The sequence below is a fragment of the Scyliorhinus torazame genome, chromosome 14, assembly GCF_047496885.1.
Source record: "Scyliorhinus torazame isolate Kashiwa2021f chromosome 14, sScyTor2.1, whole genome shotgun sequence".
NCBI classification, from domain to species: domain Eukaryota; kingdom Metazoa; phylum Chordata; class Chondrichthyes; order Carcharhiniformes; family Scyliorhinidae; genus Scyliorhinus; species Scyliorhinus torazame.
The window spans coordinates 77,444,019-77,471,719 of NC_092720.1; the positions used below are offsets into that span (position 1 = coordinate 77,444,019).

General features: G+C 40.3%; 1 protein-coding gene across 11 annotated transcripts in view; it reads right to left on the minus strand.

Moving 5' to 3' along the window:
* Window positions 1-932: 932 nt before the first annotated feature.
* Window positions 933-27,701, minus strand: part of nlgn1 (neuroligin 1) — an 890,004-nt gene continuing 863,235 nt past the window's right edge. For 8 of the 11 annotated variants that reach the window (XM_072474389.1, XM_072474386.1, XM_072474387.1 and 5 more), the window contains 3 exons: window positions 25,622-25,834; window positions 21,816-22,605; window positions 933-6,307 (listed from right to left, as the gene is read on the minus strand). In XM_072474389.1, coding sequence (XP_072330490.1) covers window positions 5,482-6,307; window positions 21,816-22,605; window positions 25,622-25,834 — 1,829 coding nt within the window. In that variant the 3' untranslated portion in view covers window positions 933-5,481. The remainder of the gene's footprint in view (window positions 6,308-21,815; window positions 22,606-25,621; window positions 25,835-27,701) is intronic. The other 3 variants (XM_072474390.1, XM_072474388.1, XM_072474385.1) reach the window with 1 other exon arrangement.

The window sequence follows — 27,701 nt, forward strand, 5'->3', positions numbered from 1 at the left end:
GCGGTGTGGTGGGACTCGCGCGGCGCCCGGGCAATTCTCTCACCCGGCGTGGGGGGGAGGGAGAATTCCGCCCCATGTTTTCTTTACACCTCAGAAGCACCTTGGAATGTTTGTATATGTTAAACATTTCATGAATAAAGAATTATCGTTGAGTTGCATCAAGGGAATTCACCCCTACTGTAATGAGGAATTAAGACCGAATGAAAACCCAATCTAGCATCATGTCCTTCCATCAGCACAAGTAAGCATCCTGTATTAATAAGGTAACCAGTATGTAAACGTTTGCCATAAAGGCTTATAGTTAATGGGTGTAATCTACTGACCACGTTGTGCCCGAAAGGCAGCGCAGCGCAGCTGGTAGATTCCTCTTCTGGGATCGACCCGACTCGCCACGCCTCGCGAGATCTAATGTGATCTCTTGAAACATCGCAATGTGAATCCCGCCCATTGTGGGCAGGATCACTTTTTTGCAAATCTGCATACTGGAGTGAGACAGCTAGATCTAACCCCCCCTCACCTTGAAGATCTCAGGTGAGATAGGGGCACTGCCGGTGCCAAGGTGCCACACTGGCATTTTTGCCATGCTGTGGATTGGACCTGGGGGTGCTCTGCGAGGGTGTAGTGGGAGCCTGAGGACCACCTTATAGGCTGGTTGGGGCTTTGGGGGTCGCAACGGGGAGGGTGGAGAGATCGTGACGCCATTTTCGGAACTCCTCAGTGCAAAAAACGGGACGAAGTGTGGCCTCGTCGGGGCGTATCTACCTGAATGAGCATTCAATAACATGCCGTTTCTCGGCGCAGCAAGCGACAGGAAACACTCGGCTAAACGTGCTCGCTACCAGACTCTGTTCCCATTTGGATAGATTGCACCCAATAACTAACAAGAATTCTTTATGGTGCAAAACTGTATCAAAGAGGGAAGCTTAAAATGATTGTTTTTAGAAATTTTATTTGTACAATAATAAAACTATATACAGATATAAACACTGTAAACTGACAGTATAATACGGTACAGAGTTTTAAACTGCACTGATCATCAGGTTTGGCAGCATCAGCAAAGACATCAACATGTAGGACCACTGGCTACACAGTAACTTTATTTTTGTAAAAACGTTTTAGGTTTTGATGTGCTCTTAAAGAGTCATGTTGATTCTTGGGATTCTGATTTTTTGCATTTCCTATCTGTTGTTTTGATCCAGTGTCAGTCAAGATTCTAGATCAGAAATACAATGGGCCGAACTTCAATCAACTTCAACATAAAGGAAAATCAGTCGAGGTTTAGAACGGATGACGAATCTGACAAGTCTTATTCCCCCCATCAAGGTTGAAAGTTCGATATTGAATAGAATTTCTGTTACATTGTTCCAAGGGGGCATTTTAACCCCACTCCGAAGAACATTCCTGTGTGTTTTTTCCCATTTCTCCAACATCGATCCTCAATAGATTCTCTGAGTAATACTGGCAGTCAGTCCAAAGGTGAATGCCCAAAAGCAAATAAAGTTGAAACTGCCTAAACTAATTCCATGTTTCATAGAATTTACAGTTAACATGTGGGAGAGAGAGAGAGAATTTCATCTTGCCAGTTTGGGAAGAATTCAAATCCAGCTGTGGATGTAAGTGAGCAGGGTTCTCATTGCCCACACTGTACAATTTCTGTAAAATAACAACTCTTAAGATAACAACCATCTGTTATATCTTGGGCTGCTATAATGGATTACTGGTCAACCATTCAGACAAGGAGGTGTGTAGTTTCGATCCATGGTCTAAGCTGGGCTGGTAGTTGGAGTGTTGCAAAATTAACTATTGTTCTTTTTCTGGATAGCTATCCAGTGACTCCTGGAAAATGTGTGTGTGTACACGTGGGGATGACAACCAGGAGGAGACTCAATTGCGATGTATCCCAATATTGCACACACACTGAAACTTGCTGTGTCTGGCCCTACACATGAAAGACTCCCACTTTGGCAAAATACCTAAAGTTTGTGAGAATCTGTTGAACAATGCTTCAACATAAGCCACTATATCCTTGTGAGAGGCAGAAAGAAGGTTGGACAAATATATTATGTTCCAGGTAGAAAATTAAGACATTTTAATGGTATGCCTGGTAACGATTTTAGCGTGGTAAAGCAGAGACTCCAGTCACAAAGTGGCAAGTGACTAATGAAGAATGAGGAACAGACTGGACAAGTTAAAAAATATGACCATATTTATTAATGATATTAAAAAAAAATCTTGAAAGTCATGGTTGTTTAAACACAGTTCATATAGTCACTTGAGGCTATCAAGCCTTTACAAATAAAATGAAATGGTTGCCAAATGGCAGGGAAATATTTAATAAGTACAAATGACAAAATCATTGGATGTGTTATGCCAAATACCTAAAGGCTGCGCATTATACTGTGAACTCTGGCTGTGAAAAGATCCTGAACAAATGATTTTTGTGCACGTTAATAATCAAATATTTTTGGCAAGTGTTCCACAAGAAGAGCCACTCAGTCAAATTATCTAATGCCACTTAATGGCAATATTCAAACACAACTTATCACTGAAAAATGAAAAAGCCAAATTGCCTCAAACAAACAGCACAGGAGAAACAATTTACAAGCGACAATAAAGTGTCAGGGTACTTTTGACGGTCTTATATTTTAATTTTCCTAGTTGTGTCATAATATCTATGTGAAATACACACAACAAACCTCAGTACCGTCTTCTTACAACAATCAAAGCTGCAATATGCCATAGGTTAAGTCTGAATTTACGATAACACATTGTAATTTAAATGCAAAAATAACATTTCCAAATCAACATAAATGATGAAATCATAATATTGCAGGGAAAAGTTTCAAAAGGTGACAGCATTCATTCAGACTAAACCTTCTCGCAAGAGCTTGTGTCATTGTATGATTTCATAAATAGCACGTTCAAACTGAAAGTAAAGGGGATTTCAGCTGGTGCTATACTGCATGCCCTCAACTATGAACATCTTTAAACGTTCTACATACATTTTACGGATAACATCACTGATGGCTGTCAGAGCAGAGGGCTCATCTTCTAATATTTACAAAATATTCTCACACAGTTTGTTTCTTCTCAAGGAACCTCAGAGAAAGCCTTTTATGAACAAAATATTTTTAAAATGTTATTTGCAATAGGGTAATTAGAGTTTCCATGATGCCAGCTATCAAGTAGCTTTTGTATTCCACCTTTTTAATGTTAAACACAATGAAAGCGTATGCTATAAAATTACATCAGTTCCAAGGTAATCAATTTACAGAAGCACACTATATTTTGTTATTTATATATATTATATATATAATATATATTAACTAAACAATATTACAGAGGACAGAAATTACTGCCTCCTAATTTTAAATGAATTTCAGATTATCAAAGCATGTTGTTAGCAAAAGGAAGCTTCTGCAAAAAAATGTCCAAGGTCACCTTTTTTTTGACAATGGATGATAACAATTAAACAATTGCTTTTCATATCACAACCTATTATATGAGTTAATTAACTGTGTTAAGAACCAGAGAAACCATAAAACTCAAAAACTTTCTTTTAATTTTTAACATTGAATCTAATTAGCGAGTGTTATCCCTTCCCTTTACAAATTGTCTCACAAATCCCAAGGGTGTTTGGTGGAGTTTCTTCCAATTGCTTATTTTTTCAGGCTAATCATGAAAAACATTAGTCAGAAAAGCAATTCCAAATCAGTTTTGATTCTTACAGTTATGAGAAAATACTTTCAATGAACAGCAAATATGTATGCAGCACTAAATTATTTAATTTAATTGGTGTATCTGACATTTATATGATTCATGGTGAACCACATAGAGCCTATTACATTCTGATTCTAAGTGTGGAGCAGATGTTCAGGAGAAGTCCTTAAATGACTGAAAGACAAAAATGCTAGCAATTAATATTTGAAAAGGGGCAAAAGATGAATTTTGCTGAAACATGCTTTTAGTTAAATAAAAGAGTTTTAAGGCATGCGCAACAAATCAAACAAATGTTGTAAGCTATTCATATCACAAAAACTAAAAATAATTTGGCAAAAGTACTTCTGGCAACATTAATAAACTCTTAAAAAATGGCAGTGGTGTTACATCCAATCAATGCTACATGGTAACATTATATTGAGCAAGTTGTAACCTCTCAATTCATATAAGTAATCGAAACACAAATGATTAACAATAATAATTTTCTGCCATTTTTCCATATTTCATATGTCAATATTGGTACAAGATGACTGACCTCACCTTCATAGTTCTGAATTATCAGAAAGACAAATGTCCTTCTGACTGCATATGCAGCCTTATAAAATCCTATCAAATTGTCCATTAATAAAACTTATTCTGAAACAACCTTTATTGAAACTTCCATTTATATTGGCATAGGGTCTGGTTCTACATTAGCCTCTGCACAAACTTATAGGGCAAGCATACTCCCATCAACCACTTCAAGAATATCTATAGATAAATTACAGAAATTAAGATTTCCCTTACTGCATGGTCTGTTTGATAAATTGGCACCAAATAAAGCTAGAAAAGGAAGGGATTTGATGAAGATAAATTACAACACTGAAAGTTCCCTTTTCTAGAATTTATGAACGCGAGTGTCCACTTTACAATTATTCTAGCACACATTTATACAAAACTACTTTCTTTGATCTTTTTCATTGAAACTACTAAGAACTTATTGTATTGGATTTGCAACAAACTCTTCCTCAGTTTGTGCCATTCGATGAAGGAAGTATTTTTTTAATAAGAATTTGAGTGGGTTTGCAAAGTATGTTCTTATCACAGCTTATTGAGCAGCACAGTCGCCAAGCAGATAAATAATCATGCGTATCGTGCTAAAAATGTCCTGTTCCCATGTTTGCCAAAATTGTGTTATCGCACTTTGCAAAAAGCTGTTCATGGCAGTAACTGGTTTATTCTTCTGTCTTACTGATAGAGAGCAGTCATATCCTTGTGCATGAATACTCTACCCAGAACCTAATATCATGTACTTCATGTACATTTCATATGTAAATTTGTACAATGGCACTGTTCCAAAAATAAAATAAACAGAATTTGTGTCATCTTATGAATCTGCTCCTTGTGCATTTGTGTAGTCTTCAAAGTTTGTTTGTTAATCCTTCTTCATTTATGTCACACATGACTAATGGTACACCATTGCTTTTGGCACCAAAGTAGAACATAGAGTTCCAAATCTTCAGAGAAAAATACTTTTCCGTTTCCAACAGAATTGTGAAAGATTGCCATCTATGAGAATTTATTTTTAAATTGATCTGATGGATCCAAACTTATATGTCTCTCAGGAATATTCCACCTACCAGTATTGGATATGCTTACCAACAGATTGATTTCTCTTGTTATTTAGTAATGGTCATGCACCATGAACACCAATTTAAATATGATCTTCACTAGCAATCTCACACCTCTTTGATTTCTTGTTTTCTTAAAATCTTTGCCTGGCTATACCCTGGTTGTTGAATGTGAATGAGGGTGAGGATGTGGAAGGGTGTTGTTTTGTCCTCCAGTAAATGTGTTGAATGTATGGAGAGGCTGCATTCCAGGTATGGTATTTGGAATCATTGTAATGGTGTTGGGGGTCATTAAAGGTATGTCATCTGGAGATCGCCTCATTGCTAATGTATAATCCGGAGGAGAGGCTGTCCGCAGAACAACCTCATGTGGATGGAAAGAATCACAATCATGATCAAGATCAGTGTGCTTCATCTGTAGGGACATAATCTCTTCTTCTTGTGCATGGGTCAGGTCATTGGCGGTATTGCGTTGAGGGCTGCATCTTCGATGCACATCATGCCTCCTCTTATCCTTCTTATAATACAATGCTGCAAAGGCAAGGATGTTCAAAAACAGTAAGGAGGCTCCAACAGCAATAGTAACACTTAACTCTGTTGAGTAGTCTCTTTGATCAACCAAGAAAGGACCTGCTGAATGCTTCTGGTCATCCTGCTTGACAGTAGGAAAGACTGATGTCACAGGGCGTTTGGTGGTAACAGACCACTTCTTTGATGGTCTATGCGTAATTTCGGAAGGGACCTTTGTTGTTGTAGAAGTATACTGAGAAATGTCATTCAGACTGTGTAAGTGAGGAACCAACTCCAACCATAAGTTGACTTTATTAGCTCTATAATGCTCTTTAACACGTGGTTTCAGTCCAATGTGAAGATAGAGCTGATCTTTCTGAGAATATCTTGACCAGGCAACCTCTTCGAAACGGTTCGGCTTGGTGTGGATAAATTTAGTATCCTGAGGAACAGGCTGATTTGGGTCACTGTGGGGGATAAATTTGGAATTTATGGATTATGAAGAAATCACAATTTAAAAAAATTAATTATTATTTTCCCTAGGCATTCCATTGTATGTTTAATAACTAAACATTTCTATTTGGACTAGGCAATAAATGCTGCTTAATTTTTTAAAGCAATTATTCTTGTGCCATATATAGTAAAACTAAAATGAATTTTACTCTGCAATACAAACCCTCATTATCTTAAGGTGAATGACACAAATGTTGTCTTTTTTGGAAATTATTTGGCTTACTTTTATTCAATCCACATATGTGAACTTGGTTCAATACTTAAAGGTAGAATTCGACTTTTTATATGTATTTGGAAGGGATCAGATGCAGGACAGTCTAAGATAGGGTTGGAGTTTGTGTATATAAACCTACAGAGCATGGTAAATAATCTTGATTCGTGGCAGGTACAACTGGCCACATGAGAAATCGATTTGGTGAAAAATAGAGAGGTCTGCCTGAAAAAAGGATTGAGAATTTTCCTGGCCACAAGGAATTCATGAAGGATACCGAAGGATTAAAAAGAAGGGTAGGGATGGGGGGCAGTGTCAGGTGTTGATCAAAGATAACATTATAGCACTGGAGAAGGATGATGTACTTAAGGGGCTAAGGACAGAATCTATTTGGTTGGAATTAAGAAACAATCGTGGAGATATGACACTATGGCTTAGATCGCACCTCCCCCACCACCACCACCACCCCTGTTTTCTGTCAGCCCAGGCGGCTTGCTATAGGCCACCAATTGGATCCTCCGGTCCTACTGGAATCAATGGCCACTTGCATTGCTTGTTGGCTGAACCACCAGGGAATCTGCCGTAGGGGGCCGCCTTCGGCGGCACTGGAAGATCCAACCAGGGGAAGGGCAAGAACATTCCGCCCTATGCATATACACGCCGATGCATACTGTAGGCCACCAAATAGTGAAAAGGAGATAGAGGAGAAAATTTGCACACAACATATAAAAAGGTGCAAGAAATGCAGAGTAGTGATAATGGGAACTGCAATTATACTAATTAGGGCAAAATTTTACATTCCCTTCAAGGCGGGTTCTGAGGCCGTGGGTAGCGTAAATTGCATGGATGGGATTCCCCCCGGGACCCCACCCCCATTGACCCAGACATGCAGGCAGGGCCTTGGGCCCAAAACCTGCCCTTCCAACTGTTAAGGCTCTTAAGTGCCATTTAAAGGCCTTTTCCCACACAGCCTCAATTTTTAGGCTGATGAGTGGGAAACAGAAATGAACTTTTCTCCATCTCGGGCAGGAAGGGGATGTTGTGCCTCAATCTGAAGGTCTCTTCAGACTTAGGGCCCTACTCCCCTCAGGGTTCTTGGAGCTTTGATGCCCCCGCCCCCAGCCTACCCCATGACATCAGGATGGCCCCCTTCCTGACCACCCAGGGCATCCCCTACCCTCCTGCTCCCAAGACCCCTAAGACCTGCCTTCGGAAGGGTCCCAGACAGTTCCAGGCAGAACACTACAGTATCTATTCTGGCCACTGAAGCATTGAGCCTGGAAAGGTTGGAGGTCTGTTGGCTAATCAAATTGGCAGACAGCTCTCACAGGCTGGACTTCTTCCCAAGGGCAGGCGGAAGCCCAGCCCACTGCCAATCAATGCTCACGTGAGTGTCAAATGACAGTGGGCCTTCACGAGTCGGTTGCAGTGCAATACCCAATTCTTTTTGTTTCACTTAAGGGGCAATTTAGTGTGGCCAATCCACCTACACTACACATCTTTGGGTGTGGGGGTGAGACCCACGCTGATATGGGGAGAATGTGTAAACTGCATACGGACAGTGACCAAGGTCCTCGGCGCTGTGAGGCAGCAGTGCTAACCACTGCACCACCGTTCTACCCATAGGCTGCAATAGTAATACTTCAAAGAGCAAAGAAGGGGAGCAACTCCTGCAATACGTGTTTCCAGCCCAATAAAGAGGAAGCAGTTTGGATGTTGTTCTGGGGAACAAAGATTTTCTGGAGAATGATGTGAAGCATGTTTCAGTGTCAAGTAATGCAGTTTCAGTGTTAAGAGACATTGCAGTTAGTTGTCTCATTTATGTTAAGTATCCATTAATTGACACTGATATGTAGAGGGGCTTCAGGTGGCCTCTGTCAGGTGGCGTGTTGTTAAGAGTTTTGTGCAGAGGCTGTGGAAGTGAAATAAATGGTGTTTGGTGAAAATGAAAAAGAACTCTAGACTCTTCATTTCACAGCAACTAAAACGTCTAACAATGGTAGCAGAGGATGGTGGCTGTGCAAATGTGAAGGTTTGAAAGATACAACTTTCCCTGATCAAACCAAGGAGTGAGTGAGAAGGAAAAAAAAAGAAAGATACATGGCTGAACCCGGGATAAAGATGGCTGGATATGACTATCCCCCCTTATTTTCTGAAAGGGAATCGTACGACCAATGGAGAAGTGCAGTAGTTATGTGGTCTAAAGTAACTGCTTTGGGAAAGAGAAAACAAGGTATGGCATTGGCTCTTTCTCTACCATATGGCAGTAAAATCCGAAACAAAGTGCTTTCTGAGCTGGAATTAGAAGAGTTAGACACAGAAGAAGGTCTGGAGACTTTATTACATTATATGGATAAGATTTATAAGAAAGATCACTTATTAAGTGCGTATGAAGCATGGTCGGATTATGATAAGTTCCGGAAAATGGAGGATATCTCCATGGAAGACTATATAATGGAAATTGGCAGACTATATAAAAGGCTGCAAAAACACAATCTGGAATTTCCACAGTCTGTGTTGGCCTTTAAATTGCTTGACTGTGCTAGAGTGAGCAACGTGGATAGGCTCCTGGTTTTGACAGGAGTCCAGTTTACTGATAAGGATACCTTATTTGAACAGATGACAAAAGCTTTACAAAAGTTTCTGGGGAAACATTCGATTCCGATGGCTCTGATGACCCAAATAGGTCAGCCTGCAATAAGGCAGAATATGGAAGATACACTAGTAACAGGATGGCGAAATCGTATGGCTACGAACAGGGCTCAAGACTACAGACGGAGACCGAGACAAGGAAATTATGAAGACAGAAACCCAGTTAGAACCTATAATAGGAAGATGAACCCCAGAAATGCATGGGGCATGATAAATCGATGTTTCCCATGTGACTCTCAATACCATTATGCTTTCAACTGTCCAACTCGTTATGATAGAGTGTTTGAAGCGACATATGACACGGAAGAGTCAGAAGAGGAAAAAGATAGTGACCAGAAAGAAGGCATTGTCCTATTGACAAGCAGTTTTATGCTGGTAATGAGCGTGTTGGTTGCAGAATCCTTCAACTGTGCTGTATTGGACAGTGGCTGCACATCTACTGTGTGTGGAATTGACTGGTTAAAATGTTACCTGGACTCTTTGAATGCTGAAAATCATAACAAGGTTAAGGAATTTGAAAGTTCCGCAAGTTTCAGGTTTGGGGATGATAATACTCTGAAGTCGCTGAAAAGAGTGGTGATCCCTTGCAATATTGCCGGAGTGAATCATTTCATTAGCACGGATGTTGTATCAAGTGAGATACCTTTGCTTCTGAGCAGACCATCGTTGAAGAAAGCACACATGAAACTGGATATGGAACAGGATAAGGCAACAGTTTTTGGAAAGACGGTGGACTTACAATTTACACAATCGGGAGACTATTGTATTGCATTGCTGACAAATAATTTTTCAAGTAGAGTGGTTAAGGATGTGTTAATGGCAGTTGAAAATGGGACTTTAGCTGATAAAAAGCTTGTGGTATTAAAACTGCATAGGCAATTTGCACATCCGTCTCCTCGGAGGCTGAAAAATGTATTAAAGGATGCAGGGGTAAGGGATGATGACTATACTAAACTGATAGAACAGGTTAGTGACCGCTGTGAAGTTTGTAGGAAGTACAGAAGGACAGCAGCACGACCGATAGTAACCCTACCTTTGGCCAGGGATTTTAACAACATTGTGGCCATGGACCTTAAGATCTGGGATAAAGCAAATAATATATTTATTTTGCATTTTGTAGATTTAGCAACCAGATTTAGTCAATCAACGATTGTACGAAGTAAAGAAAAGAGTAATTCTGGATCAAATCGTGGAAAAATGGATAGGGACAGGAATGGGTCCACCGGCAAAATCCCTTACGGACAATGGGGGAGAATTTGCTAATGATGAGTTTAGGGATATGTGTGAAAACATGAATATCAGAGTTATGAATACGGCTGCAGAAAGCCCATTTAGTAATGGTGCCTGTGAAAGAAATCATGCTGTCATCGATGACATGCTTCGGAAAATTTTGGAAGATCGACCAAATTGCAGGCTAAATTCAGCTTTAGCATGGGTAGTACATGCAAAGAATTCATTGCAGATGGTTGGGGGCTATAGTCCTTATCAATTTGTGTTTGGTAGAAATCCTAAAATTCCATCCATTTTGGATGACCAGCCTCCAATTAGCTACAATTAGCTCTGTTTTGCTGAACATTTAAATGCATTACCTCAAGAGTATTGAAAGTCAAAGAGATCTAGGAGTACAGGTCCACAGGTCATTGAAAGGGGCAACACAGGTGGAGAAGGTAGTCAAGAAGGCATACGGCATGCTTGCCTTCATTGACCGGGGCATTGAGTATAAGAATTGGCAAGTCATGTTGCAGCTGTATAGAACCTTAGTTAGGCCACACTTGGAGTATAGTGTTCAATTCTGGTCGCCACACTACCAGAAGGATGTGGAGGCTTTAGAGAGGGTGCAGAAGAGAGTTACCAGAATGTTGCCTGGTATGGAGGGCATTAGCTATGAGGAGCGGTTGAATAAACGCGGTTTGTTCTCACTGGAACGAAGGAGGTTGAGGGGAGACCTGATAGAGGTCTACAAAATTATGAGGGGCATAGACAGAGTGGATAGTCAGAGGCTTTTCCCCAGGGTAGAGGGGTCAATTACTAGGGGGCATAGGTTTAAGGTGAGAGGGGCAAGGTTTAGAGTAGATGTACGAGGCAAGTTTTTTACGCAGAGGGTAGTGGGTGCCTGGAACTCGCTACCGGAGGAGGTGGTGGAAGCAGGGACGATAGTGACATTTAAGGGGCATCTTGACAAATACATGAATAGGATGGGAATAGAGGGATACGGACCCAGGAAGTGTAGAAGATTGTAGTTTAGTCGGGCAGCATGGTCGGCATGGGCTTGGAGGGCCGAAGGACCTGTTCCTGTGCTGTACATTTCTTTGTTCTTTGTTTTATTACATAGCAGAAGAAAAGCTTTTTTGGAAGCAGAAGTCTCTGAAAGAATTCGCAGAGCTTTAAGACATAACGTACGGCCATCAGATGCCGTTTTTCAGCAAGGAGGCATGGTATACTATAAGAGAGACAATTCTAATGAATGGAAAGGCCCAGGGAAGATCATAGGCATAGATGGCAAAACAATTATTTTGCAACATGGTAATCAAACTGTTAGGGTCCATTCATCAAGGATAATGGGTACAGATTACAAATTTTCAAATTTAGACAGAGCAGACAGACGTGACGAGGAACCAGAGTCATCTGGTACGCATGTGTTACAGAACTATGAGGACCAATTAACTGATATAGACAGGGTTTCTGTGGAGGAACACAATACTTCTGGTGAATTAAAACAGGCCATTTTTACGAAAGGGCAACTGCCAAAAGTTGGTACAAAAGTGACATACTTGCCTGAAGGGTCTAGTCAATGGAAGGATGCAACTGTTATTAGTAGAGCAGGGAAGGCCACTGGAAAGTATAAACATTGGTTCAATGTACAGCATTCAGGGGACGGAGTCAAGACAATGGATTGGGAAAACGAAGTTAAAAAAATGAAGGTCACAGAAACGCAGTGCCAGTTCAGATAGTACATCGGATAGTGAACAGGTCCGCAGGAAAAGGTCGAGAACTAGTGAAAGGACATCCCACAGCAGAAGGGAAAGATCAAGCAGTAGCAGTACAGAACGAGATACCAGGCGGGAGAGGGGACGTAGTTTGTCAAGATCTCGGAACATGAGTAAGACTACGAATACTAATAGGAGTAGAAGCCCACATGCACGTGAGATTTTGGTGGCTTCAAATAAATTAGATGAAAAAGTTATTAAAGAAGCTAAACAGCAAGAATTGCATAGTTGGAGTGAATTTGGGGTATACACGGAAGTACCGGATAGGGGACAAAGAGCTCTATCCCACAGATGGATTTGCACGGAAAAGGTTCTTCCGGATGGAACTTGTAAGGCAAAGGCCAGGCTCGTGGCAAGGGGATTTGAAGAAAACTTAGATCAGGATTTAAGGGTAGATTCACCTACAGCAGGAAAGGTTATTTTAAAGATCTTCTTGGCTCTATTAGCCACAAAGGCATGGGAATGCAAATCTATAGATATAAAAGCTGCCTTTTTGCAGGGGCATCAGCTCCAGAGAGACATTTTTCTCTGTCCTCCTAAAGAAGCAGCTAACACAGAAGGGGTACTCTGGAAGTTGAACAAATGTGTATATGGATTAAATGATGCATCTAGAGTCTGGTATTCTTCGGTAAGGTCAGTTTTGTTAAAGTTAGGCTGTTGCCAGTTGAAAGCAGATCCTGCAATGTTTTACTGGCACTATAAAGGAAATCTTTCTGGCATTTTTATGATGCATGTCGATGATTTTTTGTGGGGTGGGACTAGTGATTTTGAAGCTATTGTAATCTCTGGTTTGAGGAAAGAATTCATGGTTGGAAGTCAGGCTTCCGGTGCATTTAACTATATTGGACTGGAAATTGGACAGACTGAATTAGGGGCAACTTTACGTCAGCAATCTTATTTGGAAAGCATCACCCCAATAGCAATTAGTCGTGGCCGAGTTTCACAAAAAGACGCAATGGTTTCAAAGATAGAAAAAGAGCCACTACGAAGTTTAATTGGGCAACTGAACTGGTTAGGTAGACAGACTAGGCCGGACGTGAGTTTTGATGTCTTAAGAGTTGAGTACAAAAATGAATGGTCCCAAAGTGGAAGACATAATAAGAGCAAATAAAGCATTGGCCAAACTAAAAATGCAGGAGTGTGTTTTGAAGTTCCCGGTTTTAGGTGACCGTAAGCACTTGAAACTCATAGTTTATAGTGATGCGTCCTACGCAAATTTATGTGATGGGGTTTCAAGCACAGGAGGTTTTATAATTTTTCTTTTGGGGAACAATGGTAAATGTTGCCACTTGTGTGGGAAACAAAGAAAATAAGGATAGTGGTAAAAAGCACTTTGGCTGCTGAGACGTTAAGCCTTGTAGAGGCGGTGGATATGGCTTTTTATATAAGTATGATATTGACAGAAAGTTTGGGATTAGGGGATTTGGGTAATATACCCATTGCCTGTCACATTGACAATAAATCCCTGTGGGAAAATGTGCACTCTACAAAAAGTGTAAATGAAAAGAGGTTACGGATAGACATTGCAAGTTTGAAGCAGATGTTGGACAGCGGGGAAATAACAAAGATTAAATGGGTCGACAGGAGCTATCAACTGTCAGACTGTTTTATGAAAAGAGGGGCGAGTTCACAGAACCTTTTAGATATTGTTAATGAATGGCGCTTGTTTCTGTGACTATTTTTTTTCTTTCTCGTCCAAACAAAAAAAAAGAAAAGGGGGGGGACATCCATGTGTGTTTTTGAGTTTCTTGAAATTTTGTCTTCACCTAATTATTTTTTTTCTGCAAGGAAGGGGAGACTGTTAAGTAATGGGTTAAGAGACATTGCAATTAGTTGTCTCATTTATGTTAAGTATCCATTAATTGACACTGATATGAAAAAGGGCTTCAGGTGGCCTCTGTCAGATGGTGTGTTGTTAAGAGTTTTGTGTAGAGGCTGTGGAAGTGAAATAAATGGTGTTTGGTGAAAAGGAAAAAGAACTCCAGACTCTTCATTTCACAGCAACTAAAACGTCTAACATTCAGTGAGAGTATTTTGAGAATAATGATCAGAAAATCACTGGGTTAGAATATTATGAAAAAAGACCAGGCACAATCAAGCACAAAATGCATAGAGGGCTAACTTTAATGTATTAAAAACAAGGATCTAGAGCAGGTGGATGTGAATCAAAAATTGGTAGGCAAAACAATAATTGAACAAATGGGGGGGGGGACTTTAAAGAGCAGATGGTTTGGGTACAGATTACAGGGGCAAGGAAGGGTATCCACAGCTAGAGCTCCCCAGATGACTAAAGTTTAAAATGAGACAGATAAAGGAGACTTATGAAAATTACAAGGTTCAATAGGGAACAAAACTGAATGTGGAAAATACAAAGATCTAGAAACATGAATAGAAAGAGAATATAGAAACAAATATGTCTTTTGTAATCAAATAAATAGGAAATGAGTAGTCAAAGGAAGCTGATTAGGGACCAAAAATGAGATCATCCTGTGCAGTCAGTGATCATTAGGTTCTAAATAAGTGCTTTACATCTGTCTTTACTAGAAAACAGGATTCTGTAAATGTGGCAGTAAGGAAAGAAGCAATAATGATATTTGACAAAATAAAAATACAGAATGTATTTAAAAAGGTTGAAAACGTCCTCAAACTAAAAAGCCACCTGGTCCTGATGTGATGCATCCTATGTGACTCAGGACAGGGGCAGCACGTTGGCACAGTGGTTAGCACTTGTGACTCAGAGCGCAAGGGACCTGGGTTTAATTCTGGCCTTGGACGACTGTGTGTGTGGAATTTCCACTTTCTCCCCATGTCTGTATGGGTTTCTTTCAGGTATTCCAGATGGTCCAAATATATGCAGGTTAGGTGGATTTTCGATGCTAAAAAATTGCCTCTTAGGAGGAGGCATTGTATTGCTAGTTAAGGAGGAAGTTACTGCGGTAAGGCGAGATTATATCTTGGAGGGGGCATCAAATGAAGCTTGTGGGTAGAGGTCAGGAATAAAAAAGGGGCAGCTACATTGCTAGGTGTTTATTATAGACTCCCAGATAGTCAGCAGGAAATTGAGGAGCAAATATGTGCTCAATTTGCGGAGAGGGGTAAAAATAATAAAAGGGTAATTATATTACGTGGTTTCAACTTTCCCAAAATTATTTGGGATAGCCATCATGGAGGTTTAGATGGAGTAGAGTTCTTAAAATGTATACAGAAGAACCTTTTAGCTGAATATGTGGAGGAGCCAACAAGGGATGGTGCAGTGCTGGACCTAATTCTGGGGAATGAAGCTCAACAGTTGGTTGATGTGTTGGTGGGGAGCATTTTAGTGATAGCGACCACAACATGGTGCAATTTAAATTTGTCATAGACAAAGAAATAGACAAGTTGCAAAAAAACGCTTTGGATTGGTTGAGAGTAGATTTTAACAAAATAAGGTAGTATCTGACCAAGGTAGACTGAAAGAGAAACTTGTGGGGAAACCTACAGAAGAGCAGTGGTGGGCGTTCAAAGATGAAATGGGGAGGGTACAGGCCCAATATGTTCCCTCAAGGGTAAGATGAAGGTGTAACAAACCCAGAGAACCATGGATGACCAGAGACATTTGAGATACAATGAGAAGGAAAAGAGAAGCGTTTAACAAATATAAGGGGAGCAAGTCTGCAGAGGCATTAGTGGAGTACATAAAGTGCAGGATGGAATTTAAGAAGTTAATTAGGAGAGCAAAGAGGGAATATGAGAAAGCTCTGGCTGGCAAAAGTAGGAAAAATCCCAAGATATTCTATAAGAATATCAATGAGAAGAGGATAACCAGGGAAAGGAGAGGGCCCATTAAGGACCAAAAGGGAAATCTGTGGGTGGAGCCAGAGGACAATGGTAGGGTTTTGAACGAATATTTCACATCTGTCTTCACCCAAGAGAACGAGGAGGTAGTTATAGATCTCGGGGAAAGAGATTGTGAGATTCTTGAGCAAATTGTCATCGGAATTGGAGGTATTGGCGGGCTTAAAAATGGACAAATCTCCAGGTCCGGATGAATTGTGTCCCAGGCTGCTGTAAGAGATCAGTACGAAGTCTTACAACACCAGGTTAAAGTCCAACAGGTTTGTTTCAATGTCACTAGCTTTCGGAGCGCTGCTCCTTCCTCAGGTGAATGAAGAGGTATGTTCCAGAAACAGCGTGGTACATTGGCGAGACCATGCAGATGCTGCGACAACGAATGAACGGACATCGCACGACAATCACCAGGCAGGAATGTTCCCTTCCAGTCGGGGAACAAGGGCATTCAGCCTCTGATCTCCGGGTAAGCGTTCTCCAAGGCGGCCTTCAGGACGCGCGACAACGCAGAATCGCTGAGCAGAAACTTATAGCCAAGTTCCGGACACATGCGTGTGACCTCAACCAGGACCTGGGATTCATGTCGCATTACATTCATCCCCCACCATCTGGCCTGCGAAATCCTACCAACTGTCCTGGCTTGACGCAATTCACACCTCTTTAACCTGGGGTTACCCCATCTCTGGATCTGTAAAAATGTAATCACCTGCTAATGCTCGCATTCCAAGCATTGTCTGGCATCTTAGAATTTGTCGATATATATGTTTCTGGAACATACCTCTTCATTCACCTGAGGAAGGAGCAGCGCTCCGAAAGCTAGTGACATCGAAACAAACCTGTTGGACTTTAACCTGGTGTTGTAAGACTTCGTACTGTGCTCACCCCAGTCCAACGCCGGCATATCCACATCATGGCTGTAGGAGATGAGGGAGGAGGTTGCCGGGGCTCTGACCCAAATTTTTAATTCCTCTATGGCCACTGGGGAATTGCCAGAGGACTGGAGAATAGCTAATGTGGTACCACTATTTAATAAAGGTTGTAGAGACAAGCCAAGTATCTACAGACCCGTGAGTCTCACACATCAGTGGTTGGGGAACTACTGGAGAAGATTCTGAAGGAGAGAATCTATCTCCACTTGGAGAGGAAAAGTTTGATCAGGGATAGTCAGCATGGCTTTGTCAGGGGGAGGTCATGCCTAACAAATTTGACTGAATGTTTTGAGCATGTAACCAAGTGTATAGATGAGGGTAGTACAGTTGATGTAGTTTACATAGATTTCAGCAAAGCCTTTGATAAGGTCCCACATGGGAGACCTATTAAGAAAGCAAATGCATGTGGGATACAGGGTGATTTGATAAGGTGGATTCATAATTGGCATAGCAGTCAGAGACAGAGGTGATGATAGACAGCTGCTTTAGTATCTGGAAGCCAGTGACCAATGGAGTACCACAAGGATCTGTGCAGGGTCCCCTATTGTTGTCATTTATATAAATGACATATATGACTCTGTGGAGGGTAGGATCAGTAAGTTTGCGGACGACACAAAGATTAGCCGGGTGGTTAACAGTGATGTTGAGTGTCTGGGATTACAGGAAGATATAGACGGGATGTTCAAATGGGTGGATAAGTGGTTGATGGAATTTAACCCTGAAAAGTGTGGGGTGGTACACTTTGGAAGGAGCAATTTAACAAGGAAGTATTTTATGAAAGGTGTGACATTGGGACGTTCCAAAGAACAAAGGGACCTTGGAGTGTTTGACCATGAATCTCTAAAGGCAGAAGGGCAGGTTAATAGGATGATGAAAAAGGCACGAGACACTCACTTTTATCAATCGGGGCACAGATTACAAAAGCAGAGAAGTCATGATGGAGCTGTACAGAACTTTGGTGAGGCCACAGCTGGAGTACTGTGTGCAATTCTGGCTGCCACATTATAGGAAGGATGAAATTGCACTGGAGGGGGTGCAGAGAAGATTCATCAGAATGTTGCCGAGGTGGAACATTTAAGCTATAAAGAGAGGTTGGATAGACTTGGGTTGTTTCCTCTGGAGCAGAGAAGACTGAGGGGTAACCTGATTGAAATGTCCAAGATTTTGAGGGGCATGAACAGGGTGGATAGGGAACAGTTGTTCCCCGTAGTCGAAGGGTCAGTTACGAGGGACACAAGTTCAAAGTGAGGGCTGGCAGGTTTAGAGGGGATTTGAGGAAAACCTTTTTCCCCCAGAGTGGTGACAGTCTGGAATGCACTGCCTGGGAGGATGGTAGAGGCAGGATGCTTCACATCCTTAAAAAGTACCTGATAGCGCGTAATTCACAAGGGCGAGGATGACCTGACTTTTTGATGGGGTGGAGAATGTTTGTGAATGCTGTGTGTGGGTCGCTGATTGCCCGAAGGCGGATTCTGTTGGGGTGGAGGTCAGCTTCTCCACCCTGTGCCTCGGCATGGTGGGGGGATCTGCTGGAGTTCCGAACACTCGATTAGTAAAGTTCGAGTTGAGGGGGAGGATGGAAGGGTTCTCCAACTCATGGGCCTTGTTCATCATGCATTTTCATGAATTGGACGACATCGAACATTAGGAGGGGGCATTGGAACTTATAAATGAATGATGATTCTTATTCATTGGTGTTTTGTATTCAAAATGTTGGGAGCTGTTTGAGGGTGGGTGGGATGAGGGAATTGTGGGCTAGGGGATTGTCGTTGTATTTGTTGTTATTGTTAATTGTAAATATGATGAAAAGTGAAAAGGAGGAGAATAAAAATATTTATTTTAACAAAGTACCTGGATGAGTACTTGGCACATCATAACATTCAAGGCTATGGGCCAAGTGCTGGCAAGTGGGATTATGTGGGCAGATCAGGGCCTTTTATGTGTCGGTGTAGTCTCGATTGGCCGAAGGGCCTCTTCTGCACTGTAGTATTTTGTGTTTCTGTGATAGTGTCCAAAGATGTGCAGGCTAGGTGGGGTTACGGCGATAGGGCTAGGGAGTGGGCCAGGGAGGGTACACTTTCAGAAGCTCGGCGCAGAACTCGATGGGCCAAATGGCCTCCTGCTGCACTGTAAGGATTCTATGATCAGCATGGAAATTGGTGCAGCTTTTCCAACAATCTTAGGTATGCTAAAATGCCAGAGGACAGGCAGCTCATGTGAGGGGGTTTCAAATGTTACATCCCTATTCAAAAACTGAAAATACGTATACCCTGCAATAGAACAATAGAACATTACAGCGCAGTACAGGCCCTTCGGCCCATCGATGTTGCGCCGACCTGTGAAACCAATCTAAAGCCCATCTACACTATTCCCTTATCATCCATATGTTTTTCCAATGACCATTTAAATGCCCTTAATGTTGGCGAGTCCACTACTGTTGCAGGCAGGTCATTCCACACCCTTACTACTCTGAGTAAAGAACCTACCTCTGACATCTGTCCTATATCTATCTCCCCTCAAATTAAAGCTAGGTCCCCTCATGCTAGCCATCACCATCCGAAGAAAAAGGCTCTCACTGTCCACCCTATCTAATCCTCTGATCATCTTGTATGCCTCTATTAAGTCACCTCTTAACCTTCTTCTCTCGAACGAAAACAGCCTCTAGTCCCTCAGCCTTTCCTCATAAGATCTTCCCTCCATACCAAGCAACATCCTGGTAAATCTCCTCTGTACCCTTTCCAACGCTTCCACATCCTTCCGAGAATGCGGCGACCAGAACTGCACACAATACTCCAAATGCGGCCGCACCAGAGTTTTGTACAGCTGCAACATGACCTCATGGCTCCGAAACTCAATCCCTCTACCAATAAAAGCTAACTCACCGTACGCCTTCTTAACAACCCTATCAACCTGGGTGGCAACTTTCAGGGATCTATGTACATGGACACCGAGATCTCTCTGCTCATCCACACTACCAGGAATCTTACCATTAGCCCAGTACTCTGTATTCCTGTTACTCCTTCCAAAATTAATCACCTCACACTTTTCTGCATTAAATTCCATTTGCCACTTCTCAGCCCAGCTCTGCAGCTTATCTATGTCCCTCTGTTACCTGCAACATCCTTCCGCCACCTCCTTTAGTGTCATCCGCAAATGTACTCACCCATCCTTCTACACCCTCCTGCAGGTCATTTATAAAAATAACAAACAGCAGTGGCCCCAAAACAGATCCTTGTGGTACACCACTAGTAATTGAACTCCAGGGTGAACATTTCCCATCAACCACCACCCTCTGTCTTCTTACAGCTAGCCAATTTCTGATCCAAACCACTAAATCACCCTCAACCTCATGCCACCCTCAATCCCAATTGCAGGTCAAAGCCTAATGTGAGTGCTGGGGAACATTTTGAGACAATAAAATGGCATAAACAACAAGGTGGATACATTCAAGGGGACATAGATAGTCTCGTAAAGTAGGTAATGTGGCAGGTGAAATTTAACAAATAGAAATGTTAAGCCATACATTCCAGTAGGAAGGATGAATAGAAGCAATATGAACTAAATTATATAATTTTAAAATGAATACATTGAGTCCTGGGCGTGTATGCACACAAATCTTTAAAAGTAGCATGACCATTAGTTAAAATTCATGTGGGATGCTTGGTGTTCTTAATAGAGCTGTACAAAAGCTAGGAAATTAGAATAAACCTTTAGAAATCACTGGTTAGATCTTAACTCGGATACTGTGTTCAGTTTTGCTACCACATTTTAGGAAGGATATAAAGGCCTTGGAAAGGGTGTAGAGAAATTTACGAGAATGATATCAGAAACGAGGAACTTCAGTTTCATGGAAAGACTGGTGGAGTTGAGACTATTCTGCTTGGGGCAGAGAAGGTGAAAGGAGATTTCATAAAAGTGTTCTAAAATCATGAATACTTTTGACAGAGTAAAAACGTTTAAAAATATCTCCACTGGTAGAAGGATAAGTAACAAGAGGACACAGATTTAAAGTGATTGGCAAAAGTACCAGAGGCAACATGTGGAAACACTTTTTATTACACAGCAAATTGTTGTGATTTGGAATTCATTACCTGAAACCATGGTAGGAGTAGGTTCAATAATAACATTTGAGAGAAAATTAGATATATACTTGATGGGAAAAAATACAGGGCTATGAGGGAAGAGCAGAGGAGTCGGGCTATTTTGGTAGTCCGATCAAAGAACTGGCTCAAGTACACTGGACTAAATAGCCTGTTTCTGGATTGTATTTTTCCATGATTTGGAATAAATAATAATCACAAGAAATAATAAACTGGGTCTGATAAAAATTCCCACTTCAACTTTGTTGTATTTTTGATAGATTCACATAAAATATTTGCTTATTTAATTTAATTAATTCATGTTCTTATGCTACAATCTGCCAATTACAATTTCAATATGCTGTACATCTTGATCAAATCTAATATAGTTATTGTTTATCATGTTATATTGTAAATTTCTTCTGGAATTGCTGAGAGTGTATTCAACATCTGTGGTGAGAACTTCAATTTGAGAGAAAATACGTTTTATTGAAATATTTATGTACTTGCTTGAACTTACTATTAGCAGGTTATTTTAGTTAAGTAGATCATTTCAGCCGCAGCCAGCAAATGAGATCAGAAATATTTAGCTTAATCCAAATGAAATCAAACTATAACTGCATTGGTCTCCAGCTTTAAAAAATGGCAATGAGGCAAGGGATTGCAAGCTGACAATAGACCAGATTAGGAATACTTCCAGTATAGTAACAACATTTGTGAGTGAGCAATTTTGTTTGTAGACTTGAATTATCATTACCGCCCCTACCTTTACTTACCCTGTTTTTGCAAAGTTAGTCCAGTACGTCATCACAACGGCGCTTAGCATGACATCATTTTTGGAGAAATTACAAGGGAATAGTTCAGTAGCACCTATCATTGGGACCCCAAACACATAAGGGATTTCATCTCCATGAGAAGCATCAGCCCAAGCTGGCATCATGTCACTCTGGCAGTGATGATAAAAGGCATAGAAGAAAGTAGGTGAACCAAAGCCTGAGTGAAGGTCAGCTGTAGCGACTGCTGGCGCCACCCATTGATGGTCAGTAAACAAAGCCAACAACGTTTTCCGCCTTGTTTCTGGATTATGTCGATCTGCCCAATCTGTGTACATGAATTTGATGGTCTCCCTTAGGACATCCTTGCCTTCAGGGTAACCGTATAGGTTATCCACAAAATTAGACACAGCAAAGTCAAAATCGCTGGCTGAAACTCCATCCTCATTGTCCACTATGCTTTCGACAAATTTATATCCCTCACCTTGATTCACTCCCAGCATGATGTCATAGTTAAGGAATTCACCCTGTTCCATTAGAATCTGAGGGTCATCAGGTATAACATCTCCATCAATGACTGGTCCAAAGGCAATATGGTATCTTGCAGGCTGGATGTCTTGTTCAACAAGTTCTTTGTACTGTTTAGTACGTAAGCATTCTATCAAGTCAATGGTATCTATCATGTTGCAGCCAACCTTAGTGGCCAACTGCCTTGCGAACTTTGCTGGCTGATAGCTGACTGCCCAGCTGGACAAAGCGGTGCCACTTTGTGCTATTGCTCTCTGAAAAAGTCCTGTGGACAGATATCATAAAGGGTACTAAGACAGTGATCAAAGCTGATTATAACATGTAATTGTTAGAAAATTATGAGAACTAGTGGTGGCACTTGGTCATCAAAGTGGTTCAAAATTAATATTATGCATAAATAATTCTCAGTAAAACTCTTAAAAAGCAGTTCAGAACTCTACACCATCTAAATTGACTGGAAATAGTCTGAGAAAGTACCTAAAACTTAGGCTCATCGAGAAAACTAACTTTCCTTAGATTATCTATATATTTTGCAATCCTCTCCTCTTTATTTTTCGTCCACCTTTTGGATCATTTAATGCATTAATTTATATTTGATGAACTCTTAACAGCTCTGTAGCTGACTGGCAAATGCACCAACATTTCAATGGTAATGTTACACATACCAGGAACTTGCTAGCAGGAAATCCTTGATACAACACTATTCAAAAATATGCTCTCATTTAATGTATAAGAATCAAATTCAAAATCATTACATATGATTTGTTAAACTTCTTGTTTCACCAGAAAATGCAGCTCCCATTTGTAAATTATAATTTATTTAAAGATATGTCAAATTTCTGTTCTAACAGTTCTGATCAAGTGCCTGCACTAAAGACATTAACATGCCTTTTCTCTTTACAGGTGCTGATGTATTTTCAGCATTTTCAGTTTCTATTTTGGGTTTAGGTAGGATTCTAATGTATCAGTTTATTAAGAACTGATAAGGCCAATCACATACTACAATAAATATCAAGTCCATAACCTAATGTATTGTGGAAAAAGTTATGGGGATGTTCTGTAGGGGTTCTAGAGTATGTAACTATGCTGTTTTTTTGCTATAAATATTAGAAGTTATGAATGGTGATAAAATATTGAAAAGCGAAAAAGACTCAATATATTTGGTCATTAAACAGCTCCAACAACTAATAAAGAACCCAGAGGGAAAAAAATTGGTAAGTCATATGACTAACAGTTAGGATAAATTTAGTATGAAATATAAAATATTTCATTATACTTTGGAGCAATCAATGGTAAAAAGAAATAATATTTCATTTTAGTCTGCAGTTGATTACAAATATATCTTAAAATTCAGGGCTGAGGCAAATTGTCTTAAAGTTGGTTTGTTGATGTATATTCTATAAGAGAACATCTTCTCCCTTAAAGTTTACAGTTTGGTTAAAATAAGTCTCCATAGGATGACAACTGGATAACCCAATTCTACAGGAAAACCTAAACATCAACTCAATGGATTTCCATGAAACTCACTGAAATTCTATTTAACACATAACGTATTTCAAGTGTAAAAACATATTTGTGGATTGAGTTAAAATATGAGGAAAATCCCTTGTACTTTAAAGAATATTACATTTCTTTCCACAAAGATTACGTTAGAAAATACAGAAAACCAAGAGAATCAGTTTGAGTCCTGTGAGCCACCACCAAGTTTAACCACAAGAGAACATTTCAGAATTTCTTGCATTTTTTATGTTTGACTTTCAACCACAAAATAATTTAATTACATTTGCTAGTTTGTTTGCAAAATATTTGAAGTCAAGAGCAAATATAGGATATAAAAAAGTTTCATTCCAGAAAAATATTAAATACTAAACAGCGACCTACACTTTAGGAAAAATAAGTGACAGTAAGGCAACTTCAACTCTTTAATCAAATTATTGCACCATATGAGAATGGTTCTATGCGCCAGCATGACAGATGATAATTGAAGGAAGATGAAGTATTCAAAACTTAAAGTACACACATTGATCAGTATATCAATGAATTCTCTTTGAAATGTTCCAAGTTGGAGTTCAATTCATTAATCAGCTTCACATAAATCATCAATACTTTAAAAAGTGATCATGTCAAATCTGGTCATTTTTGCAACACTGTGCAGGCATAAAATATATTTAAGATCTTTGAAACAGACAGCAAAGATCCTGAGACAAAATAATCTATGTGCTTAATATTTCAAAGTTTCCCTTCAGTATGATTAGTGAAATCCCACGTTATTTGTAAGCCCTGATATAACAGGCTTACATCTCTCTTCTTTTCAGAGTCCCTTCCATAAATAAGGAAATGGGAGGAAAATATCGATGCAATTTTGCCAGATAGTCATTGGTGAAAGACACAAATTTTCATTTGCAGTACTCTTTCAGGAGATGTTCTCCCGATTCAGTTAGTTTTTCAAAAGGAAAAAATAAATAAAGAAATCACACAAGAATGATAGTGGACAAACAGAACATAACTGATAGGCAGGCAATGGTCATGCAAAAGGGTGAATGATAATGGCTGGTGCAAGATGCAGAAAATAAATATGATGGACTAATGGACGACAAAGTTTGCCTTCTACCTAAAATCTAATCTACTCTTTTAGTGATAGGTATGTGGGGTAAACAGATACTCACGCACATAAACATCTGCTTGTGACCTCGATGCTTTGACAATTTTGGATCATGCATGCAAAACATTCAAACGTTTTTCAGATGACAGCAAGCGGCTCATGCATTCTCAAACAAAAGATTTCTGAACCAGGCACAAATTTTTTTCCTTCATTTTATTTGAAATTCTACAAATCCAGTGACATCAATGGTGCCAGAATGAAAGTGCAGTGGCATGACAAAAGGACTTTAATATGTCTGCCCGTCATTAGTAAAATAATTTGGCAGCATATATTTCAAGAAGTGGCTTCATTTTGGCAGACAACCACTTTTGTAAGAAGGGGAAAGAACCAAAAGCGTCAGCGACATTGATGTGCTGGTGTGCTGTTCAGAAGTCCACTAGAATTTGTGTTTTGCTGTTGTTTATAAAGATCAACAGGATAGAGAAAGTGTGTCACTCAAAATGTGAGCATGCACATAAGAGTTGACTCAGTAAAAAAAGCATATAGTACAGCCAAAGAGGTTGCTCTTTTCTGAGTTTTAGTCAACAATTATCTAGAAATATATACATAGCATCACATGATACTAATGGCGGTGACATGCAGACACCAAAATTGTCAAAATTTTCAACCTGCTTAATACCTTTGGTTGAATTGCTCCAACGGTTACCTTCAGAATAATGGGATAAAGTCAACAAATTGACGCAAGAGGCACCAGCGCCTGATCCAAAAACAGTTATTCGTAATGGATCGCCACTGAAGAAAGCTATATTTTCACTAATCCAGCGTAATGCTTGTATTTGATCAAGAAGCCCATAATTTCCTTTAGCAGCTTGGTCACCTGTGCTTAAAAATCCTGTGGCAATAAAAAATAAGGAAAGAAATTTAGTCTAATTAAACATCAGATTAAAAGAAGTAAACATACTGAATATTTCTCAGCTATATTTTAACTATTTGTGTCACAACAGCTACATGATGAGATCTGTTTTCATGGTGTCATGTGAAGTTTGGATTTTCAATAAATCAGTAAATTACAACAATATTTCCAAATAAAGTCAATGGGGAAGAAATGTATCCATATGCAGATCCCGCTGATTCCCCGGAGACCAGACAGTGCCATGAGTTGATACCTATGTAACTCATGTGGCATTCCTCATTGATATCACTGAATAGCAGATCGTGGCCAAAGCACTGCCTGCTCCAGATAATTGACATAAGCTCCACTACATGAACAAATTTCTCCCCCAGAGCTATCAACCTGAGCGACTTTAAAATGGTTCTAATTATTTGTTTTCATACCATAGATAATTTTTCTCATTGATGTTACAGACCTTACCCTCTGTTGGACTCCCACAAATCCCCAGGTTGCTCAGTTCATACCAGTATTATGGGCAAGGACCTACGGTGTGTTTATACTTATTTGATCTAATTGATCGTGTGGTGCTTTTATTATCACTGCTTTTGCACCAAATTATCATTAGCTATATTTCCAATTCCATTATTTATCAGGTTGTAAAATGTGGGGCGTTTTCAGCAGAACAAAATCTGTAGCTACCGTCAAAGAGCTGAAGCCCTTTGGCCCACCACCTCTATTTTCAAACTAAAATAACATGGGCAGAATAATACGGGAGGAGAGGAGATGCTCTCCCCCCAAAAACCAAATCGGTGTGGAGCCACCAAGCTCCATACCAACCCATCACACAGCCATAAAATGCTTCAAGGCCGAGTGGAACATCCAGCCCACATTGGCGAATTGGCCAGCAGATCCTTCAGTTTCGGCAGCTCCAGGAGGTCGCCATTGGCAACAGTTGAGACAGTTGCTGAAGACAGGACCCCAAGGCCTTGTATTCCTGGAGCAGTGCAGGGTCTTGGATAGGGAGGGCTTGGGAAATTTAGGGAGAAGGGCATTGTGGGAGATGGCAGGGTTTTTCAAAGTGCAGGTCATAACCCATGGGTAGGTCATGGACAGGTGTCAGAAGGGTCATGGAGGCAGGATCAAATTACTTCTCGTTGTGTCCATCAGCTGCTAATGCAGTTTCCCAATGGCAGCATTCAAAAGCCTGCAGGGCAATTCCTGCCTAAAATGTCAGTTCAGTCCTCTCCTTAAACAACGGATTACAATAAGGACATATTTGACAATTAAGCACTCTGGCTTATTGCAACAGATTCAGGTTTATCAATATTTCTCCTTTAATTATTTTAAATAAATAATTTCAGTGGACTGTATTGGTTTTGGGGACATTGGAGCTGATGGATGAACATTATAAGGAAGGTCGCGGGTGAATGCAACTTGGGGGAAGTGATTGTGTGTGCACCACTGTAGGTCAGAACAGAACTGTGCTTCATATCTCAAAATCCTCCCCTAATTTGTGCTCAGTATTTCTGCCTGGAAATGTAATAAAGCTGGGCGCTGATGAATGAAGGGTGTTTAAGGTGGTACATGGTTAACCTACCAAATTGTTAAAAGCGTGGGTGGCAACTTCTCTATTGAAGGGAAGGATTGGCAAGATCATAAACATTACAGCTAATCGATTTATCAATTGACAAAGGGAGCGAGTCACCTACTCTCATTAAATGATCAAGGTGAAATTGCACATTGGCTTGGAGGCAAATTTATATGGCACTATCCAAAATTCAGTTCTAATTATAATTGAGCATTGGGCGTGTTTAGAAAGACCTGCAAATGGGATTCAGACTGTTTTGTGACTGTGCACATATTTGTT